Source organism: Corvus kubaryi, unplaced genomic scaffold (assembly GCF_017639235.1).
Source record: "Corvus kubaryi isolate FWS band 111438036 unplaced genomic scaffold, C.kubaryi_AGA036_p1.0 74, whole genome shotgun sequence".
Lineage (NCBI taxonomy): Eukaryota > Metazoa > Chordata > Aves > Passeriformes > Corvidae > Corvus > Corvus kubaryi.
In genome coordinates, this window is record NW_024582061.1 from 16,718,307 (window position 1) to 16,745,850 (window position 27,544).

The 27,544-nt window shown below is 44.3% G+C and overlaps 2 protein-coding genes across 4 annotated transcripts in view; both read left to right on the plus strand.

The window, feature by feature from the left end:
* Positions 1-60: 60 nt before the first annotated feature.
* On the plus strand, positions 61-17,025 carry ADSL (adenylosuccinate lyase). Its single transcript, XM_042050605.1, has 13 exons — positions 61-312; positions 4,611-4,814; positions 5,925-5,969; positions 6,795-6,874; positions 8,618-8,789; positions 9,082-9,128; positions 9,517-9,607; positions 10,421-10,490; positions 11,549-11,696; positions 13,561-13,651; positions 14,493-14,582; positions 16,404-16,580; positions 16,882-17,025. Exons 1-13 carry the CDS (start codon positions 157-159, stop codon positions 16,966-16,968), a joined length of 1,458 nt encoding a protein of 485 aa, XP_041906539.1. The 5' UTR covers positions 61-156; the 3' UTR covers positions 16,969-17,025.
* A 2,315-nt stretch (positions 17,026-19,340) lies between these two features.
* SGSM3 (small G protein signaling modulator 3) overlaps positions 19,341-27,544 on the plus strand; it is a 29,080-nt gene continuing 20,876 nt past the window's right edge. Inside the window, exons 1-2 of one of the 3 annotated variants that reach the window (XM_042050938.1) lie at positions 19,341-19,434; positions 20,224-20,273. The gene's annotated coding sequence lies outside the window, so the exon portion shown is untranslated. Of the gene's footprint in view, positions 19,435-19,964; positions 20,068-20,223; positions 20,274-26,659; positions 26,832-27,544 lie in introns of those variants that run through there. The other 2 variants (XM_042050939.1, XM_042050940.1) reach the window with 2 other exon arrangements.

Below are 27,544 nucleotides of genomic sequence, written 5' to 3' on the forward strand. Positions count from 1 at the left end.
GCCGCGTTGGCCTCCGAGCGCGGGGGGGCGCCGGCCCGTCCGTGGGCTCGGGGGCGGGGCCCGCTGAGGGCGGCGGGGCGGGGCGTCTGCCCGCCCTTACCCCGCGGCGCCGCGCGCTGCCCGCCGCTGCCCTGCGCCGCTGTTGCTGCCGCTGCCATGGCGGCCCCCGGCCAGGAGGAGGACGCGATGGCGCGGTACCGCTCCCCGCTGGTGTCGCGGTACGCCAGCGCCGAGATGGCCTTCAACTTCAGCGAGAGGAAGAAGTTCGGCACCTGGCGCCGCCTCTGGCTCTACCTCGCCCAGGCTGAGAAGGTAACGGCGGGACGGGCGCTGAGGGCAGAGCGGCCCGGGGTGGGGGGAGCGTGGTGCCGGGGCGTCTTCACGTCCCGATTCCCTTAAGGGCTCTGGCAAAGGAGCGCCCGGGAACCGGCGGGAGTCGGCCGTACCTTCGCGGAGCTACCCTCGGGGAACCGACCAGAGCAACTTTCCGGGCGCTCCTTGGCGTATTCCAGGGAGGAAGGGGGCGCGGGGGATGGAGGGGTGTGCGAGTTCAGGGTTACCCAGCCCTCTGTACACAATCCTCCGCGTACCTGTCGCCCCTCAGCAAATCACTTCTTCTCGCCTCGTACCCTCCCCTTGCACTTTTGCCTGCACTATAAAATTGGTTTTGTAAAAGCTTTGCTAAGCAATCTTTGGTGAGGCTTTGCCTTTGAGCAAACATCGGTGTCCTTCTCAAGCGCTCGGCTGTTTGCTTTCCAGGAGGTGTGACGGATGAGGTGCACTGTCCCGTTCAATCCGATGGCTGTCAGTCCGAGCCAACCGGACCACCCCCTGCATCTGCAGTTGTTTTTAGATAACCCTTTTTTCCGAGATAAGTTTACTTTTGGCCAAAGTGAGCAGAAGTAGTTGTGATGTTTCTGGTAGGCAATACCACAAAAGATTGGCTATTGTGTATTATTAATTCAACTGTTAGGAAGCAGCAACTGAGAGCATGTCCATTTGATTGCAAGCTGTTGTGTTAGTAGAGTATATGAAGTTAACTTTCTTAACGTGTAGTTTAAGCTAAACCTTCTGACTTGGACTGTGGTCCTAATTAGGGATACATGTACAGTCATTATTACATCTTAGTTGAGACACAGTCAGTTTTAAGATGCACTAACTTGATTCCTTGTGACTCTTACCAGGTTTTTGACAGTGAAAAAGCTGTAATGTGTTCCAAAAAAAAAAAAAAACCCTCAAAAAAGTCACAAAACCGACCCACTTTCTGACAGAATGGCTTTACCTTTCAGACTCAACAGGTGCCCGTTTACTTTGTACAGGGTCCAGTTTCTGTTTTCAAAGCCCTGGGATTGTTAGGAAGAAATCCAAGCACTAGGTCTGTCTGTTACTGTGAGTGCAAGGGTAGAGAAGCGCTATGCTGGAGAATGAACAAGCAATGCACAGTGTTACGTTGTTCCTTCTCCATGAAGGATCGTGTCACTACAAGCAGCTTTGTCAATAATATGCTGGACCAAATGTGATGTTTCAGAAGCGGAAGATGTACTTACACAGCTGTGCTAAACAGGAGTCACCTTCTGAAGTACCACATGCCTGGTTTTGTCACAGTTTAGATGCTGGAGTGAGAAAGCTGCAAATCTTATCTAGCACAGGAAGTGCCAATACCATGAATGCAAGCTCGAGGAGCTTTGCATGTTGGAAACATGACAGTTTAAACGTAGTCATATCAATTCCAGCAGATAATCATCACTTTTTCTTCTGTTCAAGAACAGGATACGTGAGTTGCCCAATAGGAGAAAGCAATCTGCTTGAAAGAACCAGTTTGATTATTTCTAGGTTTCCACTCCCAAGCCCTGAATTCGGGGCTACCCCATCTCTTGACCCTTGCTCTGCTTCCCATTGCTGCCCCCGAGTTTTGTTCCCAGAAAGTAGAGACAGGTCTTAAAACTTCCTGAGCTCTCTTTTCATAGTGGGAAGAGGGAGACTACTATTTTTATCTGTCTTCTCATTCCAGAGCAGTTTGTAATCTAATGTCAGCTTTGGACTAAAGGAGGAAGAGTCAGCTACTTCTACCACCTGTTACCTCTGTCAGTGATCAGTTAGTTACAAGCAGTTTCTCTAGGTTCCTTATAGAAGATGCGTAGTATTTCTATGAAAAAGAATACCAATTCCAATACCAGGTAATAAATGAACTATGGCAATTTACTGCAGCACATATCCTCACTTCCAGGATATTCATATGTTGCTTCTTCAGTCATTCTTACTGAAGATACATAGTGTATCTTTTCAGATACATTAAAAACCAAACAGTAACAGATGAACTGTGGCCAATGGCAATACTTACTTTTGTCTTCTGATAAATCAGATCTAGGAAGATCTAATCATAGGTTTTCTGAAAGTTGCAGAGAGTAGTAATAGAGAAGACATGCAACTTAGTGGTAAAATTTTAGGTAAAGTACGGGGCCAGGCTGATGGCTTCAATATTCACTCTACTTAATAGGTGAAATTTTCAAGTGGTCCACTTGGAATATGTGAGATAAGAATGGAAGAATTATTTCAGTAGAAGCTGAATTTGGCAGAGTCTATACAGTGTTTTGCTCCTTTCAGCAGGCAATAGCAGGAGTTTCAAAGAGCAGGCTTAGCAAAGTGTGTGATTAGTAAGAAAAGCTTATTTTTTCCCAACTGACAGTATTTAAAGTTTGGGTTAAGAGCTGAATTTGTACCCATCCCAAAACTCTAGTTTAATTTTTTTGCATAAATTCCTTTGTATTATGATTCTTCTGTTAACGCTTTTTATCTTGAATTCTTGACTTAATTGTATTTGAAAGTTAAGTACAAATTTCCTGGAGCTCTTCCTTCTTGTAGAAGTAGCTTTGACATCCTGCAGCATCAAACTGATTTACAATATGTTTTGCACATGTGAAATAGAAATGTTTTCTCTCTTCCTATAGTAACCCTCCATCTATTTTTTCTGTCCAATTCAATTTTCAATATTTTTCTGTTCTTTATATGATGAGCAACGCAGTGTTCTCATTCTGTGTGCAGGAGCTGTGCCATGTCATCCGCCTGCTCTGCCCCATCCTTTAGGAACAGTGATGAACAGCCGTAGCTGTTAAGAGTGGCACATCAAAATATTGGGACAGTCTCGAGGGAATGACACCCTAAAAGCACAGTCCAGAGAGCTCATCACTGACCTATGGTGCTTTGGGAAAACCTTGTGTTCTCTCCTTCGTGTAGTTTTCCTACTTGGTTTTCTTAGGTACATGGGTTTGAAGGACGTTCGATTGCTTGCTTTCTGAGGTACTGCCAATGTCAGCAAAAGCTCATAGGGAAGAGGTCTCACACATTTGTGGACAGATGAAAACATCGTTTGTCTTGGCACTACCCTACCTTGCATGTGTTCTGCGTCAAGTCATCCCTTTTTGGGGGGTTATTTCCTTGCTGTCTATATGACTCTGTACTATGGTCAGCTTTTTCCAAAGGATCACAGATATCTGAGCAAGGCACGAGATTTTAATCTTGGCACAAGAGTGTATTCCCTGCTGAGCTGCCTGTGCTTTTAGGCAGTTACAGTCTGTATCAGTGCACCTCAAAGGCAGCAGTCTGGGGCCCGGTGCTTTTCCTCATTTAGCTGGACACTCACAGTCATGTATATGCTTGGAACAGAATAAATTTGGGTACTAATTATCTGACGAGGATCTTGACACGTCTGCTTCACCTGCTGTCTTCTTCAGTTCCAGGTTCCATGTCTGCAAAACATTTTTTCAATCAGTTTGATTCTGAACAGAACCAGTTTTTGAAATACTTTGAATCCTGGAAACCTCCTGGTTGGTGGTTTCTCATTATTGATGCACAGGACAATACAATTTTAATTTGGAAAAGGCAGTAATGCCAAGTTCATTGTGAGACTTCTAATTTCTCAGCATCAGGAAAAGACCTATTTCTCATCTTAGTTTGTGCAAGAATTACACCGGTGTATAATCTTGTGCTTGGATATCTTTGCTTTTAAGTCAGCTTGCTGAAAAGCTCTAGCCATTCGTCTCAAACATGAACTAGGAGCATTCATCTCCTTCTTCCAGATCAAGTAATTGATTTCGCAAGGTTTCATATTCAGTCAGAGATGAGGTACTTCAGGACTTTTGAAAAGGTACAAATATATAAAACATATATACCTTTCCATGTGTTCTAAGCCCCCTGTTTACAGTTGTGTAGGTCTAGTTGTGGTCCGGAGTGTTTCTCCTGACACAAGCTATTTAGTCACATGGTAGCTGGATCTTTCTTTACCCAAAAGGTAAACTTCATTAAAAGAAGTTTAAACTATACTATTTTTATATCACTTTTCCCCATGTGTTTTAATTTTTGTAGTTTTCACAGGAATGTTACATGATTGAGGAAAGTATGAAGCCCAAGAGGAACATCTAAGAATGAACACTGTCCTATCCTATTGGAAAAGGCTGGAGAGCCCTAGAATGAAAGCATTTGCTGTTACAGCTCAATTATACCAAATTGTCACGCTTCTGGGAGATGTCATATGGGAGTAAACTATTTAAACAGCTTCTGTCTCAGTTTGTTGGTAAAGAGAAAAAGCAATAGAAGTTCTTTTCCCCTTGCAGTCACTTGGGCTTCCTATCACAGATGAGCAGATACGGGAGATGGAAGCAAATCTGGACAACATTGACTTCAAGATGGCAGCAGAAGAAGAGAAGAAGCTGCGTCACGATGTGATGGCCCATGTGCACACCTTTGCCCACTGCTGTCCGAAAGCTGCAGCCATCATTCACCTTGGAGCAACTTCCTGCTATGTAGGGGATAACACGGTAATATAATATTTCCAGTTTCCTGCCTGCAGAGCTGGGCAAAACAAAGCTACAGTTGTTTATTTTAGAGCTCTTTATAAACTTTTCTTTATAAAATATTAAATGGATTTTTCGGACATTATTGTTAATTTTACTGTTGAAGTTAATTCAGTTCCCTAACCTGGCTACCCCAGGAAGGCAAGCTCCACTTGCCTTCTTTCTTCTGATGTGATGCAAGATCTATCTGGAAACTGTTCCCTCACCTCTGCTCGCGTGTTAAATACTCAAGGAGATAAGAGGGGAGTTGTAAGCACACGAAGAAACACGCGAACTGTGTGATTTATCAGTTACAACACTGGGACAAGAGGTCACTGACTTACAAAACAAGGTCCATGAGCTTTCAATTTGTTCTTGGAACCCCTGCGTAATTCAGGGGAAAACAAAGAGAATGGATCAGTGTTAAGTGAAAAAGGAAGTACTACCATTCTATAAAAGTGTAAAATATTTGTGAAAAACCTCATCTAAAACAGAGTGCAAACGGAAGCCTCATTTCTCAGTATATGTTTCTGTTCCACTGTTGAAGCCATTGCAACTTCACAGCTGCTTTTGTCACATGAGAAGCTGCTGTGTGATTTTTTTTTCTCTACTCCTTTGCAAACCTGTTTAGCTTTTGGGTAATATCACCTTCCTTGTGACACTTGTGCCCAGCTGTACCTCAGTCACAAAAGAAGGAGTAAAGATGACTGGTGCCTCATCAGTCCACTTACGCTCCTGCTGTCTTTAGCCTACACTGCCTGTGTTTTCCACTGGGGACGGTATGATTTAGTCTGTCATTCCATGGGCAGTCCCAAGAACCTCAAAATAATCATTCATAGGCACTTGGTGGAAAAGGCCTTCCACCACTCATTATGACTTTCCATGGACAGTATAAAAGGAGCAATGGTGGATCCAGCATTTTTGTCATAAGCAAGTTCAGTGCAAGTTCTATTACAAGAAGGAAAGTAAAGCTTTAAGAAAGTTTTAAGAGGAGACTTTTGAGTCTATGAAGCAAGATCTGTGTCCTCTCTGAGAGAAACTGTTACATCTGGTCCTTTAGACATGGCCCAAAGTTCTTTTCTTTGCTTCTTTCAGGATCTGATTGTCCTCCGCGATGGGTTTAACCTGCTGCTACCCAAGGTGAGAAGGCGGTTCTGCAGTGTCTCAGAACTGGGGAGCACTCATGTCCTGTGCATAGCCTGTGTTTAACTTGGATTTTCCTAAACCTTTGTGGGAAGCTAGGAGGAGTTGTCTGTCTGGGTTGTTCTCAGAAAAGCGAACAGTTCCCTTCCTTTCCTTTCTCAGGTCTTTCCCCAGAGCTTTTTTGCTCACAGTGGGAATTACAAGCCTCTCCTTGTTTATCTGTGCCACAGGTACTAGTTTCAGAAAGCACTTGTATTGCTTTCAGGATCATCTTAGTCTTAGCTGTATTCTTAGGAGTGTGTCAGCATTCAAGAAACTATATAATAAAATTTTGTGAGGTCAAATATGGCAGGAGTGTAGTGCAGTGGCGTCTATCTGACCTGAATGAGTTGGCATCCAATTTGCCCTGGACTGTATGTGTGTCGATTATACCCAAACCAACTTTATTTCTGACCAATTCCAGGAGTAAAGAAAATACCAAGGATGAACTAACTGCAGGATTAGGTTGGGCATGAAGATTAGACTAGTTTGAGCTCAAGTCCAATGACTTGTGTTAGCTCTTGCTTGAGTTTCGTAGCAAGCAGAAATTGTATGTATGCCCTGAAGAACTGAAACACACCATATTCTACATTCTACATCAGTTGGAGAGGGCTGCCCCCTTGCCCCTCAAAGTCCCTCCCTGCACAACTGTCCCTCCCTGCACAGTTGTTTCCCTCCCCTTTTTTCATAATGTTGTGCTTAAGCATGCTAACTTCTGCTGTGTTGTTTGGGGTTTTTTTCTGTCTCATTCCACCTCTTTTCTATCCTTCCTGCTTCCACCAGCTTGCAAGGGTGATCAGCCGGCTGGCCGACTTTGCTGAGAAGTATGCTGACATGCCTGCTTTGGGCTTCACTCACTACCAGTAAGTAGCCATCAGTCTTTGCTTTCTTTTTGTTCTCTGTGCTTTGATTAAATTGACCTGCTACTGCTCTTTTGTCATCCTTTTTCCCATCTCTGACCAGTGGCAGTTGGTGGTTCAGAAAAGGCGTATGTGCCTGAATCCAGGCTTGTCTCAGGAAATTGGACTGCTGCTTTGACTTGCTGTCAGCAGTTGCTTCAACACAGCTTTGTAAAGGATGACTTTCAGGCAAACACAGATGTGTGTATTCTGGGCTGTTTCGAGAAACTGTAACAGGGGATTGCACTAAGCCTGTCTTCCAGTCACATTTTCTTTGTTTTTCTCTAAGTTATTTTCTGCTGCAGCCTAGAAAGTTTTGCTAATGGCTACTTGTTACTACAGATACTGAGTCAAAGGACAATGAGATCTGGGTGGTTCTGTTCTTGGGGTAGTTTAATCTCCTGCTTCATGAAGACTGTTTTCAGAAGCATTAAACTACACCATGAGGTAAGCCTGGATCTTCTACCCCAGTGATACAGGAACAGAAGAGGCAGGGAAATTGCGCACAGGTTGTGTCAGGCTCTGTGTCTGGCACATTTCTCCCAAAGGAGAGTGAAAGGTCAGGTCTCTGATTAATTGTCTTGCTGTACATGCAGTGTCAGTTCCATCAGCTCTAGTCTTAGGGCCCTCTTCTTCTACAGCTTTTTGGAGGAGTATCTGTGTTGGTTTTATTTTGGCTTTTGGAAAGAGGACAGAGGAGTATTCAAGAAGTGTATACAAGGTGAAATCATAATTGATGCCTCAGAGTTTTCTGTGTCGTTTGTTAGCAGAGCCTTCGCTCTATTTACAATTAGGTCCATGTTTTCCCTAGCCTTCCTTTTTCCTGCTTCTGTACTTACAGAGGCCTGTCTTGTTGCCTTTCACATCCCACACTAAATTCATCCAGGTGGGTTTTGGTTTTCCTTGCCCCATCCCTGCAGTGTGGAATAGTGTCTTTGTATTCCTCCTGGATCGCCTGTCCCTGCTTCCAGATCTTACAAGCTTCCTTTTTATGTCTGAACTTAGTCAGGAGCACCTTTTTCATGTGTGTATGGTTTTTTGAAGTAGTATAGAGGTTTTCTTTGGAGTTTGTGGATAATTTGAAATATTTCTATTTCTGGGTTCTGCGTAACACCCCTGTTTTTGCCTCAAAGCATTTTCAGGTGGACTGAAGTGTAGCTGAAGCTTGCAGTTACTTATTCCAAGGTAGAGGTCTTACAAGAAGTGTTGGCTGACAGCACTGTTGAAGTGTGTTTGCCCAGAGGCTGAGGAACACATTTTTATAAATAAGAAGGAATGGTTCCTGAGAGGAATCATTTAAAATCACAAAGTGAATGCAGATGTTTCTGTGCTGAGAAGTTCACACCAGTGCTGTAAGTCAGCCAGGGTGCCCCCCGTGCCTTAGGTGAGCGGAATTGGGGTGGGGGACTGATGTGCTCCTAGTCTGTCCCAGCCCCTGTGGGCCGGCAGGGGGCGCCCGCCTGGCACATGGACATGAAATTGCTGTTTTCTGGTAATTCCATCTAATTCCTGAAAGGAATGATTGCATCTTCAGTACCATTTACTGCTGACACTGGTCCATCCTTCTGCCTAAGACAAAACCTGTTAATTTCTGCTCAAATGAGTCGAGATGAATCTGTAGGGAGGTCCTAATGTCAGACTCAGCAGTGAAGTGTGATGCTTGTGCAAATCCTCAATGAGTCATGTTGTTTTCTTGATTGTTTTCAGACCTGCCCAGCTCACCACTGTCGGAAAACGCTGCTGTTTGTGGATTCAGGACTTGTGCATGGACCTGCAGAGCCTGGAGCGGGCTCGGGATGACCTGCGCTTCCGGGGTGTGAAAGGCACCACGGGCACTCAAGCCAGCTTCTTGCAGCTCTTTGAGGGAGACCATAGTAAAGTACGTCAGACAGCCCAGGGTGCAGACTTAGTCTTAGCTATTTTCTGTTCTGGAATGCTGTTCTCTTTGAGGGAACATTGAGATTCTGGCATTAAATTTACAAGGGCACCATGATCCTTCTGGGGCTCACTGACAAGGCTCTGTGTGAAAGTGAGCAGCATTTGGGAAGGGATGTTTCACAGAAAGTAAAAGATTTTTTGACAGTAAACTGAGAAAAGCAAAGGATCGTTTTTGCTCTTGCTGACCTTACCTGAGTTGTATTTTGAACTCTTATTTTTCGCTTCATCCCAAGGTTGAAGAACTGGACAGATTAGTGACTGCAAAGGCAGGATTTAAGCGGTATGTAACAAGCATTCTTAGCAGTGTGTGACTCCTGCTGGTGGTGTTGGCCCAGATTCCCCTGGTTGCCAAACCGACATCTGTGCTGCTGTTCACTTATTCCCCCTTGCTATCTTCCATTCTCAGTTGCATTTTCCCACATGAAGCTTCACCTCCTAAATAGGCCACTTCTGCTTGTCTCCCTGTCAAAGCACAGCTGTCCATTTTTCCTCTGTTTACCTCTCTCCCATCTCATGCTGCCCTAAGAAATTGACAGCCTGAATCCAAAGTCGTTTTCATCAGGGCAGAATGACAGCCCTCCACTTCAAGAGCCATGTCATTCCTTGCTCAAAGTCTTGCAGTATTGTTGTGTCTGGCTGGAACACTCAACTTGTGTGCTTGTTTCTAGGGCTTACATGGTCACAGGGCAGACTTACAGTCGCAAGGTGGACATTGGAGTCCTGGCTGTGCTGGCCAGTCTGGGGGCTTCTATACACAAGGTGAGCACCCTACTTGCATACATTGAGAAGAGGGAGAAAGATTTCAGATCTTGAAGGAGCATGCTCGTGGTGCAGAATGCTCTTCTCAAGAAATACTGGTGTTCCTTGTTCAGCTGTCTTCTTTGTGATTGTGTAAATTCACCGCTGGGTACACACCTGGTACTCAAATCTCAAAGATCTTAAGACCAGTGACAAATAAAGCAAGTTAACTGAGCAGATTCCAAGATGGGTTAACAACTCCCACACCAGATATTAGTCTAATCTATGCTAAATTGATCCCATTAGAGTAAATGTCTTCCCTAGTGGTGTGTGAGTTTTTAAATTTCCCCATTTGGTCCTAGTTAATTGCCTTTCTGATAATGGTGTTATCCTCTCTGTCCTTGTGGATTCTTTTCATTGATTTATTTCTGTTCCCTCCCTCTTCCTCCTCCTGAGCTGAAGTAATCTGTGGTATTTTCTTCTGTTTTGGTTTTTTCCCAGTTCAGTGAGCACACATTATATGTGTTTGCAAGTCACCGAGTAATTTTGTTATGCATTTTCAGTGTTCTCTTCTGATCTGTCTTCCATTCCCTGCAAACATTTGCCCTTGTTGGAGTCCTGTTCTCATCTAATGCTGTTTTCTTTGTTTTCTTGACAAACATTTTTAGGCCAGGAAGTATGATTGCAGTGTCAATTTTTTTGTCAAATTTTTCACTGCCCCCAGTGTACTTCTTGCACATAGATGCAAAGATTCTCCAAGAGCACTAAGAGTAAGATGTATTGGTGTGTGTCAGTTTGGTTCTGTTTTGTTAATTTCTTATGCTTTCTTTCTAGATTTGCACTGACATTCGTCTTTTGGCCAACCTGAAGGAGATAGAGGAGCCTTTTGAGAAAGACCAGATTGGTAAGGGATGAGAGAGATTTCCTGGACTGGTGTATATGTCTTTTCATTTATGTGGTGTGGCCTTTGAAACAAACTTAGAAATGTCACTGACAGAAGTTGCTTTAAATCAACTGGAGTTGACATTGTTAGTATTTTGGGTCCTTTTAAAGCAAAAAGAAAGGGGGGCAGAAGAAAAGGAAAAAGAAGAAAACACCTTACCTAAAGGTTTCTGGATATTAAGTAATTAAAATCAGAGTTGTATTTGTGCACTTTCCGTGTTTGGGGGGAGAGAAGAAGTACTCATGTATGTCCCATTGCCTAGAGAGGAAGACTTGGGTCTGAGGAGTGCGTAACATTTTCCAGTCCTCATGAAGCTGACTGGAAAGTAGGTTTTCAGCTCAACTCAGCATTTTTATCTTTATAAGCAGACAAATTAGGAACAATGGAGCTAGGGTGGACCCTTTCACCCTTGCCAGAAGAATACCGATGATGTGATTCTGACATTGCTAGAGAGGGGAAAGGAAATGTAGTGTTTTGGCTCTTGGCTGAAAGTTCCGATCCCCTAAATAGTTGTATAAAATTGAATCAGCAAATTAAGCCTTAGTCCTGTCTAGTACTTGTACCATTCTACATTCTGTGGATGATTTTAATATCCATTCACTAGAGCAACAGGCAGCAGTCTAACCATCTGACTTTGAAGGACAGCGTTATTGAACAGATGGAGGCTCAAACACTGCTAAGATTACCATGGGTAGCCTTAGAGAGATGGTGCTAAATACTACATTAAAAAGTAAGACTATTTGTCCTTTTTATGTGGTAGTACTTCCATTTTGCAGAATTGCAAAAATGTCTTCTCACTCTTTCTGTGCCCACATTTCGATGTTTCTGGTCTGAAGGGGAAAGTGGTAGTGTCATTTTCGTTATTACATATTGCCCTTAGAAAATTGTTGTGTTTTGAAGCTTTAGTCAAAACTATGATTCCTGACACATTTTTCTTTCCTGGGGGAGGACCTTCATCTCTTCTTGCCAAATGCACTCCTGCTGTTGCCCTGTTTGCATCCTTTTTCCTCCTTTGACAGGTTCGAGTGCTATGCCGTACAAGAGGAACCCAATGCGTTCAGAGCGCTGCTGCAGCCTCGCTCGGCACCTGATGACGCTGGTGATGGATCCCCTCCAAACAGCCGCCGTGCAGTGGTTTGAGCGAACGCTGGATGACAGTGCCAACAGGTCTGTTCAGATTGTGCAGTGCAGCAATTGCAGATGGCCCTGTGCAGAAAGGTCCTGTGCTCTCTTTAGAAAATACTGCCTTTAAACTAAACCCACAAGATACCACCTTGACAAAAAGCGGTCTCAGTAGAACCTAGAGACTACAAACTGGTTTCCTCTGTAACGAGATAAAAACTTTTAAGTTTTTTTTTAATGTCAAGATCTTCTGCTAAGTAAACCAGCAGTGAAAGGGAGGGATACAGAAGCCAGGGTAATAAATTGCTTTCACAGTCTTCCTGTTTCAACAGCATAGTATTACAGTACTCATATTTCTCAAATTTTCCTCCTTGTTTTGAATGTGGTTTTTTGACCCTGCTTTTTTTGGCCTCTTAAAGAATAGTTCAATACCTTAACCCTCCAAATAATCTAAACAAACATATCTTAATTTTGAAAAATGTTGTTCTTTACAATAAGTAGTTCAGATCCTAGAGAAAGAGCATAATTACTCTACTTTTTTAAAAAATGTTTCATTAAAATCTGTGCAGGTCTTTAGGATATTGCTCAGCAAATTTTACTTTGTTTTATGATTCCTCATTACCATTATTTTGAGTTGAGCAGAAGTTATCTGCAATTATTATCAAGTAAATTACAGCAATTAAATTCAATGCTTCCATCTTTTATTTAATACTAAACCTGCATAAAGCTCGTACCTGCCTTTGAAACATTTTAGCTTCAAAGTCATATTCTGTTGCAGAATTTGATCTCTTAGAATCTTAGAAATCTCTATAATTCCAAGGTATGGCACCTGTGAAACAATGAACAGCAGCAGTTTTGGCTGTAGATTAGCATTAAGATTGCTGATGAGAACGTTATTTTTAAAATGTCTCCACAAACGTAATACCTGCATAAAATTTCATTTTAAAAAAGATTTTTCCCAAAGGGACTTTACTCCACAGCTCCTAGTCTCTTTGAAAAAAGAGTTGCATAGGCAGCAGAAAACAATGTAAATTTAAGAAATTGCATACTGGTTGATACGGTGTGTTTATTTCCCAATAGCTACCAAGTGTTGAGAGATGTACTGGAATGTTTTTAAAATTTTATTTTCATCTTATCTAATAGAAAGACTCATTTGTCCACTTCATTAACGAATTGTAAAAATCTGTGCCCTGGATTTTTCTTGTTAAAGCTATAGTGTTTTGGAAGGAGAACAAGCCAGAGAAAGTTCAATCAATCTACAGTCCAGAAAAGTTGTTTTAAGACACTGTGATAGAATTGGAGGGCCTAGATGTAGCACAAGGTTCGAGAACTAGAACGTTTTATAAGACCACAGTTTAGAATGGGCCAGGCCCTGCTGTCACAGATGGATGATGCTGTGTTTGCTGCACTGTGATGCAGAGCATTTTGCCTGATACAGCTTAGTCTCCACTACTCCTCTTGCTTCCCTCCTCTCCTTTTTGTCAGGAGCTACCTTTGTGGCTGGTTGTGACTGTGAGCTGGTTTCTTGGAGGAAGCCCTCACCAAATGCATGGATCCCTGTGGAAGTTCCCCACTGAGCACAGCATGAGCATGCAGCATGTCTTACTCCTGCAGGGTAGGATCAGTAGTAGACAGTTCAACACAGAACACACAAGGGAAGATACTCTAGATTGCTGCCCTGTTTCCCATCTGTGTAATCATGGAATTACCTTGGAGCTTTCTGTGTGTGCCTTCACCCTTTTCTCTCTCCCTCTGTACTAACCAAAAAGAAAAAAAAAAAGAGAACAGTTCCAGTGTTAGGCCATAGTAAGGCTATTTACAGCATTATTTACAGAACCTGAAGGATCTGAGGTGGACTGGAACATGGCCTTTGTTGCTGACCAGGGCTCTGGGTATGTGTGTTTCATAGGCGCGTGTGTCTGGCTGAGGCTTTCCTCACAGCTGACATCATTCTGAGTACGCTGCAGAATGTCTCCGAGGGACTCGTGGTGTATCCAAAGGTAAAGCAGGAGATAATGGACTTCCTTGGTAATGCTACACCTATGCCAAAGCGTATAAAAATGCTCCCACTCCAAGGATTACATTTTTATCTGTTAGTTCAAATGGTTTCTGGATTTTACTCTGTTCTTGCCATATTCTCATGTTGTAAGACATACATGAAAGGTCTCTTGTGAGGTCAATAAAAGAGTAAATACAAAACTTCTCACAAAGGATATTTTTCTCTGAATTACAGAACGGATCTGTATAACTTAGCAGCAAAATATACTGTCTAGACAGATCTCGTCCAGTCCTGTAACTTACTACATCTTTTCCAAAGTAATGTCTCTTACAAGATAGGCTTCTAAGTATTATCAACTTCAATATCTGGATTTCCAGAGCTAAGTTCAAAACAAGAATTTGTCTTTGAATCACGGGGACAAACTTTTTACCAGGGCCTGTTATATAGGACAAGGAGTAACAGTTTTACACTGACAGAGGGACAATTTAGATGATATAGGAAAGAATTTTTATTACAAAGAGGGTGATGAAACACTAGAAAAGGTTGCCCAGAGAGGTAGTGGATGCCCCATCCCTGGAAACATTCACAGTCAGGTTGGACAGGGCTCTGAGCAACCTAATCCAGTTGAAGATGTCCCTGCTCATTGCAGGGGGTTGGACTAGATGGCCTTTAAAGATGCCTTCCAACCCCTACTTTTCTGTGATTCTGTGACCATTGTCCAGTCCTAGAGATTCAAGGGGACAGGAAAAAAAAACCTCACTGCGAAGTTTTTGGTTGTCTATAGGCTTTCTATAATGCTGTTTCTTTTTTTCCTGGTTTTTTTTTTTTTTTGTGTGTTTAAGGTGATTGAGAGAAGGATCCGGCAGGAGTTGCCATTCATGGCCACAGAGAATATAATCATGGCAATGGTGAAGGCTGGGGGCAATCGTCAGGTATAAATGAAGTGTTCACGGCCTGGTGTTTGTCTCCTGAGAAACAAATGTATCTGGGCTCTTGTCCTATCTCACCTTTCTCTGCTCTTCACCTGCTCCCATGGAGTTGTTATACCTACACTGCTGCTGCAAAGCCAGGGTCTGTTCTCTGAGGGGAGAGCACTTGTGGAAATCCCTATTTTCTGTTAGGAACACTGTGTGTTTGAGCTGATCTAGCTGGCTGTGCTGGAGAAGAGGGAGACCTATTTTTATAGCTGATACTAGTAGGCGTTTTCCTTTTTTAAGTGTTTGAAGGAACTTGGAACATAGGCCAAGCTTCTTTAAATGGAACATGTTGGCAGTTGGCTACCTTATAAATTAGAAGAGGATGAATCAGTGCTGTTAACAAAAAAGCAAGTAAGACCATCTGAACCACTCATTCATGTGTCATTTTTCCCTAACTCAGTATAGTGTATTAACCACTTTGTTTATAGTCCTTCATTCGGCTTCCTGTGTTCAAGCAAACTGTAATTAAATATTTTCCTTAGTAAGTAAAGCCAGACACAATTAGATTATATTTCCTTATCATTTAATTTCACAATTCAGGTCAAAATTGATAATTAAATTTCCATCGTAATAAAACACCTTATTTTCACTTACCTTTTAGATAGTAATTTTTCCTTCTATGATTATTTCCACATCAAGGACAGAAGTTAAAACTTGCAAGAATAATGAAAGGGTTTGATAGAAGCTTTGAGCAGAATAGTTCTAGTTTTCTGAAACACTTGTGGCAAATCAGCCACTATATTAGTCACTATATTTTTCCCTTTTTTCCTTTCCCCTGTGTCTCTGATGTCAGTGGGTCAGTGAGTAAGCTTCCTGACTAAACATATTAAGGGTCACAGCATGTGAATCACATTGTGTGATTCATTTGTGTCTCTTGTTGACCTGCCTTCTTTCTGGTGCTGTTTAATTACACACCTATAGGGCTTAGTACATTTGTAGAAGGTGTTCATGTTCACATTCATATGTTCTGTTTTCCTGTGCTGGGAACTTTGGAACAGCATATTTTCTAGGCTTTCCCACCTCATAGCACAGAAACTCACTTCCCCACTATTAAACAGCTCCCTCTCCTAAACATCCAGAAGATAGATCTGTTCACCTGAGGCAGGTCAGTGCTGAAGCCAAATGATATTTGGATGGAGGAAACAGGATAATTTTTGTCCTAATTGTAGATCAATGATAATACATTTAAGGAGAAGCTTCTTGCATAGCTGTAAATGCAACCACATGGCTGTATTTTAAGACCGCATGGCAATATCTGATTTTGCAGGTGGTACCTGACTACAGTTGGGTTCCTTTGTTCTTACCAATTGATTGCAAAGGAAGGGGGTTTTTTCCTCTGTATGTCCTTACGTAAGCCATAGTTTGCAAAGTCTCACTGCTTGTTAAGTTGGACAGATTCTTTTCTTTTCCCTTTTCCAAATCTGTAGAGGTTTTACATGGTTTACAGTTGAAAAAAAACCCTATAGTGACTCAGAGTATTTGGGAAATTTGAAGAAGTATAAATGATTCCAGTGTCATTAGTTTATGTTATAGTTCAACAGGGAGTGTATGTGACATTCAGACTGTTTCAGCCTCAAAGGACAGATTTGAAAGCATGAAGAAAATCTTGTTTTAATGTAGTGGCATGTGAGACTGCAGTCCAAAATGTGCCGTCTTTTTGCACTGTCCAGGGCAATACACTTCAATATTTTTCCTCCCACACAAGTTGGCGAGATGACCATGTGCTGTCAGTAGCAATGAATTACTTTTCCCATCTTCTTCCCCCTATACCTACAGGACTGCCACGAGAAGATTCGTGTTCTCTCTCAGCAAGCAGCAGCTGTTGTAAAACAGGAAGGGGGTGATAATGACTTCATTGCCCGTGTCCGTGCTGATCCTTACTTCAGCCCTATCCATAAACAACTTGAAAGCCTGTTGGATCCCTCCTCATTCACTGGACGTGCTCCTCAACAGGTAAAGTAGTGGGAAGAGGCTATGGGTTGTAATGCAATGTGTACTTAATTCCTGCATCCTTTTTGTATGCTACAGAGTGTACATATTATATAACTCTGGCCATACTCCTAAGGAAGACACATTTCTCTCTTTTGATTTCCTTGGCTTTCTTGTCTTTCTTCCCTGTGGCTTCACACTTTTGACCCTGGACATACCACTGTTGAGTGTCTTTGTGAAAGAGAAACCCCAGTGAAACAAGCAGTTCTAAGTGGGGAGGAGGAGGCAAGCCCTTTTCCTAATTTTATTTTCTCATCTTGAACAGGTGGCAAAGTTCCTGAAGGAGGAGGTTCGACCTAAGCTGATTCCATACCAAAGCCAGATGGGTGGGAAAATTGAACTGGCACTTTAGTTATTGTCTGCAAATGTGTGTGGGTACAGGAAGATAATAAAAGCCTTATTGACCAGGTCTATTTACTGTGTCATGTTATTTTGGTTCTCTACAGTACATTTAACCCCCAGAGCTTACAGCCACCTCGATTCCAGATGGGCTTTTCGTTCTTTGTCTGCTGTTTGGTCAAGCCTCTGTCTATAGTGTGCTGAGTTACTGAGAAACACCCAATTGTGACAAGGTAACTTTATCACAGCACCCTTCATTGGCACCTTACAGAGCACTGTCAGCTCTTAAAGAGCAATGCCAGGTGCTGCCTGACATTTGTGTAGGACTGACTTGTTGAAGAGCAGAGGTGAGGGGAGCTGAGTCCACTCCCATTTTCATCTTTCTTCCCATGCCCTGAAACTTTCTCCATACGTGTCTCAAAAGTTGATAAAAGTTTGTCCTGGCTTTCAGAGTACTGTGACTTGGGGAGCAAATAGGCCAAAATATTAAAAATAATGAGAGAGAAGCCATAGAACTTCTTGGCTCATCAAACAGGTGCTCCTTCAGTGCTGCTTTTATAGTTTAATACTATAGCTGTGGCTCCGTAGCTTCTGAAAATCGCATTTACAGGTGTGGGTAAGAAACAGGTGTGTTGGCTGTGATTGTGGTCCTTGGCTGTAGGTACTTGATACTGAGTGGCAGGTGGACTCTGGCATGTGAAAGTTGTTCTCTACTACAAGTTTTGTCTGATAAGGAAAGAAAAAAGATAATGAAAATTCATTGAATGCCAGAGAAATTCAAGAGCCTTGGGTTTATTTCTGACATTAATGATCTGTTTTGTAATGTCTGTGCTTTACCGGACATTCAGTACTGGATCAAACTCTTCTCCCTTTGACTTATTTACCTCTTCTTCCAGTGTTACTACATCACAGAGCATTTCCTCTGCATCAGTGCAATAAAAAAAGCTCCCTCTTGCCTCTGTTATTTATTCAGACTCTCAGCGATGACACGATAAGGATTACTTGATTTTTGAAGTGTGGTTGCTGAAGAGAATTAAGCAAAGCAGAAGCTACCTGCTGTCCTTCAGGCCATCCTTGTTGAAAGAGGATTTAAAAATACTGTAGGTTTTAATAAGGCTTGTCATTATTAAGTAGTCAAGAGTAATGGGAAGCTTCAGGCTGTGGTCTCCTTCTATCAAGATTGCTCTGGCTTTACCTTGCCCCTAGAATATGGCATTCAAAATGTCTCAAACATTTGTGAGTTTGATGGTGTTTAAAACATTTTGCTTGCTTGGGCTATTAACATTTAATTACCCATCTGTTTGAAAGGATAACTCTAATTGAACCCTCATAATTTTCAGGCTATTACTCAAACGGATAGCCAAGAAAGAAAACAGACAGATGCATAAGTCCTCCTTCTTTGGTCCTCTTTCCTCCTTAAAAAAAACCCAACCAACCCTGTGTGGAGAGGAGGAACAGCTAATGTATCTTTTCTCATCATTGGAAATAAATCTTTGTCAGGTAGAGGCTGCCAGCTGTGAGCTGTTGGACTTGTTTTCCTGGAAATTTTAAAAAGAGTAACTGGTAGAGAGGAAATGTCATCCTAGAAAACTGGCATGATGCGCAAATCCTTTAGGAGACTTCTACTTTCCCACAGAGTTGGCAGTGGCACCAGCCAGAGATTAATTCTCCCCTCTGCTTGGTTGTTGGGAGGAAGTCACCAAGCAGTGCTTCAGCTGTACAGCTCTTGATTCTCCCTCTGTACTTGGCACTGGTGAGGCCACACCTTGAGTACTGTGTCCAGTTCTGGGCCCCTCAGTTCAGAAAGGACATTGAGGTGCTGGAGCAAGTCCAGAGAGGGGCAGCAAAGCTGGTGAAGAGTCTGGAGCATGAGTCTGATGAGGAGCAGCTGAGGGAGCTGGTGTTGTTTAGCCTGGAGAGAAGGATGTTTAGGTAAGTTGTCACTCTCTACAACTACCTGGAAGTAGGTTGTAGCCAGATGGGGGTCAGCCTCTTCTCCCAGGTAACCAGCAACAGGACAAGGCACAGCCTTAAGCTGCACCAGGGGAGGTTCAGGTTGGACCTTAAGGGAATTTCACAGAATGGGTGATTAGACAGGGTGGTGGAGTCGCCGTCCCTGGAGGCGTTTAAGGGAAGACTGGACGTGGCACTCAGTACCATGGCCTGGCTGCCAAGGCGGTGTTCGGTCAGAGGCTGGACTCCACGACCTCAGAGGATTTTCCAACCTAATTGATTCTGTGATTTTGTGACAGCTTCGTGAGGCCAGATCACACTTTGGGCTACTCGGTGCATGTCCCTGCAGCCCGTGCCGGCGCTGACCAGCGCCATCCCGGTGCCTCTCCGCGCCTGCCCGGCCTACAGCCCCCGCCGCGCCGCGCGCCGCCGCCCGCATCCCGCGCATGCGCCTCGGCAGCGGCGTGTGGGGCCGCCGGGTTGGGGCCGGGCGCCCGCCCTGAGGGGACGGCGGTGGCGGCAGCAGGTGGGTGCCGGGCCAGGTGCGTGCCGGGGCTGGCGGGGACCCGCCCCTCGCCCTCCGGGGCTCTCAGCCCTGCGCCTCCCCCCGCGCCGGGGGGCTCCCCAGGAGCGGTTGCGCCACCTGTGCGGCGACCCCCGCGCACACCTCACCCCGGCACCCCCCTGCTCTGCTCCCCCCTCGGACGGAGCGGGGGCCGAGGCCGCCGGGGCGGCCCCGCTGCTGGGGCTGTGTGCGGGGCGGGGGTGCGCGGCCGCGGCTCCGCTCGCCGGGCTGGGGCCGGGGAGCAGGGAGGGACCCCCGGCCCGCGGAAGGCTCCGCGCACCGGCCGCGCTGACGCAGGGTTTGGCTCCGGAGAGTGACTCACGCTGTGCTTCTCCGTCAGGGCTGCCCGGGGCACGTTCTCCCTGCGCCCCGCTTCCCCCGGCTGGGCTCTCCCCGGGACGTGCCTCTCCTCTAACCCGCCTCTTCTCCTGCCTGTGGCTGCGACTCCCGGGGGTCCTGCTCTGCCATACTCATCTGCTCTCCACGCCTGCGCCTTTTCGGAGGTGCCCCAGAGGAGAGACAGTCTGTCTCCTGTCTGGCTGGGGGGAAGGAACAGTCACGAAACAGAGATGGAAATATGGCAGCATGCTCTAGGTAATGGGCACAAATAGACGTGCTGCAGGCCCTGTGATTGTCAGCTGTAATAAATGTTAGAAGGAGAGCAGGAGGCAGATGTAATTCTTCGTACCTAGTGATGTAAATCTGAGGGAGCGAAGAGCCACAGTCACGCGGATTTTAATCTCGTTGCAGGCAGTGGCTGTGGGCTCCGGGACGGCTCTTGATGTCTCTTCACAGAACTGGTAAGGGCGGGACAGAAAAAATTTCCTATGTGTCGGCTTTCCTTCCTTCCTAATTTTTTGAGGGATGCCTGATTTTAAGCAGCTACTTCCCTTCTAAAGAAGTCAGTTTAAGTGTTGGTGTGGGGGGGGTTTATGCGGTGTCATAGCTTCCTTCTCATGATGTCTCAGCCCTACTCTGCATGGCTTGCTGTGATTTTTTTTTTTTTTTAAGGGGGGAAGTGGGAATAAAGTAATAGCAGTGTCTTGAGGAAATGGAGGATCCTTTAGTGCAAATAGATGGGAGAGCAAAGCAGTCTTACTGGAATTAAGATCAGTGGGGTTTTAGTAGTGCAAGACTAGGTCTTAAAATCACTCAAGAAGGAACTGTCAGGCTAGCAGGAGTGGGGCACTGCTGTGCTTTTGCTGAGCTGTTGATCAGAATACAGTTGCTGGATAATCTGAATTCTAGAATAGTTTCTCAGCTGCTACAGAGTCTGGAGTGGTTGCCTGGAAAGAAACAGCCACTGACACAAAATTCAATTTCGTTATTTATTTCTGGATTCACACAATGTATGTGTGACTGTTCCTGTGCAGAAACAAAGGCTGGAGAATTCACAAAGTAAAAGGAAAGGAAGAGGGTGAGAAGAGGCATGACATGTAATTAAAGAGGTCAGGGTGGGGACTGGTTGTGTCATGTTAATACAATGTTTATTCTGTATTTAACAGATTAAAATGACAAGTGCTGCCTTTCTTAATTCCTGTCTATGATAATATTTTGATAATGTGGTTTGATATTCTTAGTGGGATGTCATTCATAGTGACTCTTCTTCTGAAGAAGGATGAAGGGAATCCCTGAGGGGCAGCAGAGGAGGGGCATATTTCTGGAGGAATTGCACTGGTCAGGGAGTGATAGAGTTGAGGTGAGGAAAGTGCTGCACACCTGCTCAGGACTGAAATAATTCTTCAATTTTAGAGGTCTCTGCTAATGTTGTTTAGGTTTTTCTTCTATGCTGTGTTTTTAACCTGTCACCTCCCACAAGATGGGATCTTTTGCCAATCTCAGTGTTCTAAAGGACCGTGACAATCTTAAAAAACAGAAAATAATAAAAATATTTAGCTTTTAAAAATTAATGTGTCTTACCAAGGTGACATGGTAACAGTAGAGATTATTGGTTAAGAGATCTGTGTTAGAGCTGCCAGTCTTAGTCCCATTCTTGGTGAATTGATTTGTGTGTTGCAAAATTGTTTCCCATGTTTGGTATTTGGGATGCTTTGACAAAGGAATTGGTGATACCATGTTTGAGGCAATAACTGTCTTGGAAATGGTTGGAATGATGCCTCTTCCCGACTATTAATTGCAAACTTCTCACCTACACATCAGAAGTAATGAAAACTTAAATAAATCCTAAGGAGCATTGCAACTTTATCTGCAGTGGCAAAGTTCAGATGCTTTATATTTTGGTGTATGTGGTCCTACAGCTCTTCTAGCTAAATCAGCAATGACCCTTGCTGGTGATCTGTATCACACTGGTTATTCTAGATCCTACCCTAATTCAAATGGATACGATACAGAGAATTTGCAGCTGTCCAGAAGGAGGAGGTAAACAAACAGCTTCATTCTGTGTTGTGAGTGCAGTGTCCTAAGTGTCCCTTAAGAGATGGAGAGGTGTTGGTACTTCAGGTTTGTGTCCTCAGCCACACAAAGACTTGCCTAAACTTCTTTCTGTGCCACTCTTTAATCACAAGGTCAAGGGTTTTGGTACATAAAGCTTACACAGGGTGAGTATGTGGGAGCGCTGGGGAAAATCTCACTTGTCAGCATGTTACTGTTGATACAGGGTAGGGAAGAGAAGGATGTTGTCTTGCCAACATTTTTGAGATAGTTGAAGAGAAGAGAGTATATTGGTATTAGTATGACTGCAAGAACTGTTGTTACTGCCCAGTCACTGCTGGCTGGGAAGTATTTGATGATTCAGAGATGAGAGAAAAAGTCCATAACGTGATAGTCTTTTTTTTTTCTGGAGAAGAAATCTTCCTGATCCCCAGAATCAGGAAATATCAGAGGTTTTGTCTTGTTTTGTTACAAGTGTTAACAATCATTGTATATTTTGCTTTTTTTCCTCTTAAGTTATCTGTGCATATAAATTTCTGCAGGAGCAAGATCTAAGTAGTCCAGCATGACATGCTAGATAAGAGCTTTGCAAACAGTCCTGAGAGGTGTGTTGAGTGTTACTAACCTCTTCAGAAAGTTGAGTCCTGTAAAGACAGAGCCCTAAAGGAGAAAAGTTTTGAATACTGTGGGATATACTTGCCTTAAAAGGCCATTTTCTGGAGCCAAACAAAGTGAGACCTGCTTAGAGTCCTGCAAAGTGAATCTGACTTTTTTTGCAAATACCAGAGCAAATAGTAACAAAACAGAGCTACGGGAGAGTGACCTGAATCGAGCCTTTCCTGTGCCTCACCAAGGTAACAGCAAGCCCTGACAGCTGAACCTCTGCAAATCCTCTGAGGCTGTATCAAGGAAGAGCTGTTCTTCAGGCCCTTGTTGCATTGTCGCTGGAAGCAGTAGGATGAGACAGCTTGAGAATCAAGCTTCCCCCTGTGTGAGCCTACGGGGCTGGTGATGGAGAGAGCTTCTGATGGCATTGCTTGTCACCACTCGGGACAGGAGTATGAGACAAAACACTTCGTAATACCTGACTTTAAGGCACTACTGTCAGTAGTGTCTTTCAGCCTTTCTTTGATGGGTGCAGCCCTGCATCTCTAACAGAAGTATTTTCTTTCAAGCTTCTGTATTCAAATGAAACTGGGCAGTTGTGATTGCTTTCCACAGACATCTCATAAATAGTTTGCAGTCTTGCAATGGACCAGAAGGTAAAAAAGTCTTTGGAAAATTTTTTGGGAAAACGAATTTCTGTAGAGCTCTGCAGAGAAGTGCCCTGGCGCTGCACTGTGGTTATTTGGGTGAAAGTGCCCATTTATTGTGCAGTACTTGACTCTCATGGAAGATATGTTTGGGGTCTCCTTAGACACTAATCAGAAACCTTTGGTTTATATTTGCATAGTGGTGTCTAACATGGAATTGCCTTTACCCTAAGTCTTGAAGACTAGGGTGACTGCAGGCTTGCCTTTTTTGGCACATACAGGTTTTCTTGTCTCTGTGTTAGAAGCAAGGAGAATTTTGCAGTGCAGAAAGGATGAACACCATGCTAGTTTGTATCCTGGCCTCTTTTTTCTAACCTCATTTGATGCAGATAGAAAACCCCCAAAACTGTTGTTCCAGTACTCAATTGTAATCCTCCTGTGTGAGTTGCAAGAAGCACTCTATATTCCTGTCATGGATCTTTTCACCACTCAAATAATGGGAGTACTGGGAAAGGGGAAACTCCTCCTTTTCCGCTGATCCCAAGGGTCTTGGCTAACAAGAGGTTCTCCACAGAGGTGCGGTTCATGCTTAGCTGGCGTGTTTTTTGCTTTGGAACCAGGTAAATAAAAGGCAGTTCTGCTCTGGGAATAAAATACCTGCTGATATGTAGGAGACATCTGCATTCTACATAAGTAGGTGTTACGTAGGGGGGTTTCTGAGACAAATTTGACACACTGAACTGTGATCAGGAAGTCCGTCTGTGGTCTGTCTGTCCAATGCATAAGCGGTAGGAAGCAGGATTCCGCTTTTTCACATCCTTATTTTCAAAATGGAGATGCAATGGGAACAAAACTGAAAGTTACTGTTTTGTTCCTTTTGTGTAAGGACAATGGTTCAGCAGCTTCAGCTCCACTGGGGCTCTCCCTGTCATTGCAGTGGGCATTGCTGGACACTGAGCAGTGCAAGGAGCAGAACTGTTGCATGGAAGTACCTTTTAGTTACATTTCTACACTGAATTACGTTTCCGAAGAGACCAGGAATCTACAAGGTGCTTTATGGCAGGAGACACAGAGTTCCAGTTTACCTTTTGCTGTCTCTGTTGCTTTAGTAGTGCCCTGAGGCAGCTGGGGGGAAACACTTTGCTCTGCAACATTCCTGCTGTCAGTATATGATCCCAGTTGGTGACTGGGCAGCACTGGAGTCCTGGGTGGTGCCTCTGGAGTCAGTGGCATAACCTGTGAGCAGCTTGCCCTCCTGCCTGCCTGTCTACCTGGCTCTCCAAGCCTCCCCCTTGGTGCTCTCCGGGTCTTGCATGCCCATTTTGAGACCTGTCCTAGGCTTTTGGTGTATCTCTGGTTCACTTCCAGTGCCACACGGAAGTGGGCTGAGGGTAGTTAAAGTTCCCAGCTCTTCATTCCCAGTCATGTTGTCGGGAGGAAGCATGAAGGCCACCTCAGCACCTCTGGCCTGCATTTGTATGTGTTGCTCAACACCCAAAGCAGTGTGAGGGTGGTTGTGGTTTGTAAGCCTTGCACAAAAAGTTTGGGATGAGCCAGGTTCACTAACACCATATTGACTCCTTAACCAGGAGCTGGGGTGTGTCAGTGTCTGTGTGGGATTCTGCATTTTTTCCAGTGCCAGGGTGCGAGGGCCAGGAACTCCCTGCATCTTGTCTGCCCCTTGCTCAGGTATGTGGCTGCGCTTTGCTCACTTACGTATTTGTGAAGTCGGAGTTTTCTTCTGACTCTGTGTGCAAAGCAAATATTGACTTGTGGACTAATGGCATTTGCAGCTCCAGGATATGCCTTTGCCTGACCTGAGGGAGACACTGATGGGGGAAGGGAAGGAAGGCCAAGGGCATCCTGCTCAGAGTTTCCCTTGGATGTTTCATTGAGCAAGTCAGGATTTTAATTTGGAAAATGTAAGTTTTCTGGTTGTGAGAGTATGAAATTGAACTGCCTGATTCATGCAGAGCTTTTGTCTGATTTCTGAGAGAGGGAGATGTTAAAGTGGATCCAATCTACTTGGGATTTCAAAAGCTGAGCTGGAAGAGGCTTCTAGAACTACACCTAAGTGCATAGCCTCCTGATGGCTACGGTGACTTTCAATCACTTTTCTCTCTTCCAAAGCTTTTTTTCTTAATAAAGGAAGAGAATAGAGAGCAGTGGATACCAGCTGACAGTCCAGAGGTGGCAGTGGGATTTACTGCATACACTGTTGCTTTCTGTTCATTAAACGTAAAGGAAAATGGAGTTTTTCTCATGCGAGCTTACTGTCAGAAGAGGTGTTGTAACCATCAGAACAGAGGTGCAGTTCTTGTAACAGTGGATGAAAATTATTTTGGAAAGAATTATTATGCTTGTTCTGCTCCTTCTGATGATACTCAGTGGAGGCTCCTGCACAGTTACTGGTTGTAAAGTTCTCAGGATACAAAAACATTGCTTGATAAAATGTTTGTCTTCTGCACAGTCTGCTAGAGGTATGTTGCCTTTTTGGTGGATCCTTTTGTTGTTGTTGTTGTTGTTGTTGCTAAAATCAGTGGGTGAAGAACACTCCTGGGAAGGAGCTTCTGTCCCAAAATAAAGATCCTACTGAAAGGCTCCAGACAGCGTCATTTTGTGCTTAGCACATCCAGGCCCTACCACCAGAGGCTTAGGTGGAGATCATGTGGCAAAAGAGGCCAAGCAAGTAAAACACAGGCAGCAGGAGATTGCCATCTGGTGTTTGCCAGGAGCCAAGTAATTCTCTCATACTACAGCTGTGGTGAAGAGCCAGTGTGTCCAGAGGAGGCACAGAATTGCCAAGTGGAAGTAAATTTGCAAGACTCCTTTGCAAACATCAATTTCCAAAGGACACCTGCACTGGAAAATAAACTAATTGGATATAATCCTGCATGATGTGTGCTTGCAATTCCAACAAAGGTGTTGCAGGTAGAGTTCTTCAAATGGTTGTTCCTGGTGCTGACTGCATGCTTCCTTCGCAGTCTTCTTTTTCAGGTACACACATTCGTTACACCTGTCTTCTAGCAGGCTGGAACCAGTGGTGGTGTGATTTGTTTTGGACTCTGAATTCAAAAAGTAAATCTGTGAATAACAGGTATCATTTGCATTTTAGCAAAAAGTACATTTCTTTCAAAATGTGAAGACTACCTGTGGTGTGGCCAAAATTGCTTAATACAAGAAACTTAAATTGCCTTTAAACTTGGGAGATGCTCCTTAATGTGTGGGTGGAACTGGTTTTAATTTTGTAGTACTGAGGGTTTGGGAGTTGCCATTAATATTTGTTGGATCTGATGTGTTTTTTCCTTTGTATTTCTTACTGTTGCTTGTTTTCAGAAATGTGTACACTGCAAATAACAGCAATTTCACACATGTGGTTTCATAAGCTTTTTGTTACTTGCTATCTCCTGGCTAGGAGAGCTTGAGAGTTGCTTTAGGTTTATATCCCTCAGTCAAAGGAAAGACCTTACTGTGTCATTCCCATATACCAGGTATCCTCCTCCTCCTCCTGGCTTGCACTAGGTGGTGCCTGGCTGTGTCAGTTCCTGTGGTGCTGGAAGGGCTGATATAGTGGTCTCAGCACCTTCTCTTGGAGATACCTGGCCCTGTGAGCAGTGCCCAGGGCAGTGTCTCCATGTGCCACAGCAGGAGCCTTCCCTTGGTGTGATTCATGCCTCTCACCCTGCCCTTCTGCACAACCACGCCAGCAGCAAGGTAAGCCTCACGCTATCTCTGGGCTCTGTCCCAGATGGGTGCTTGCAGGAAGGTTTCTATGGGAACCAGGGGCAGGAAAAACCTGCCCACCAAGTTCAGTGCTGTAAAGTCAGGGACAGGAGGGCAGGCAGGGGAGTGATCCCCAGCAAGGCGGAGGCCAGTGTGTGATGACGTGGACAAGGGAAGGTGTTCCATCTGCTACACCTGTCTTGGGACAAGGAGAGACTCACTCAGTGCTCTCCTGTTTCCAAGCACTGTGGTTAATTCCCTTATTATGGGTTTTTTTCTCAGCCGCATGCCTGACACCTTGGCCTGGCTCCTCTGCAGCAGGTTGGGTCAGCAGTGGTTGTGCATGCAGTGAAGGTTAATAATGGCTGAGGGGAATCCCTGCTCACAGGCTTGAGGCACTGAGGATGGATTCGGGGCACAGGCAATGAGAAGCATGGCAGACATACCGCATGGTAACTGCATTCCTAATAAAAGTCATTGGGAACAGGGTTAACTGGGCTGAGAACAGGCAGGGGAGAAGAACCTTGCAGGCTCAGGAACAGAACAGCCATGGTTGCAAGGCAGTGAAAAAAGCATTAAAATACCTTCACAGTGATGCTGAAAGGAAAGTAAGTGTTGTCTGCCAATTTACCTGCTTGGGGTGCACACTGTGTGTGTTCCCAAGTAATACAAGCATGCAGATGCTCATTTGGTAATTGTTGAGT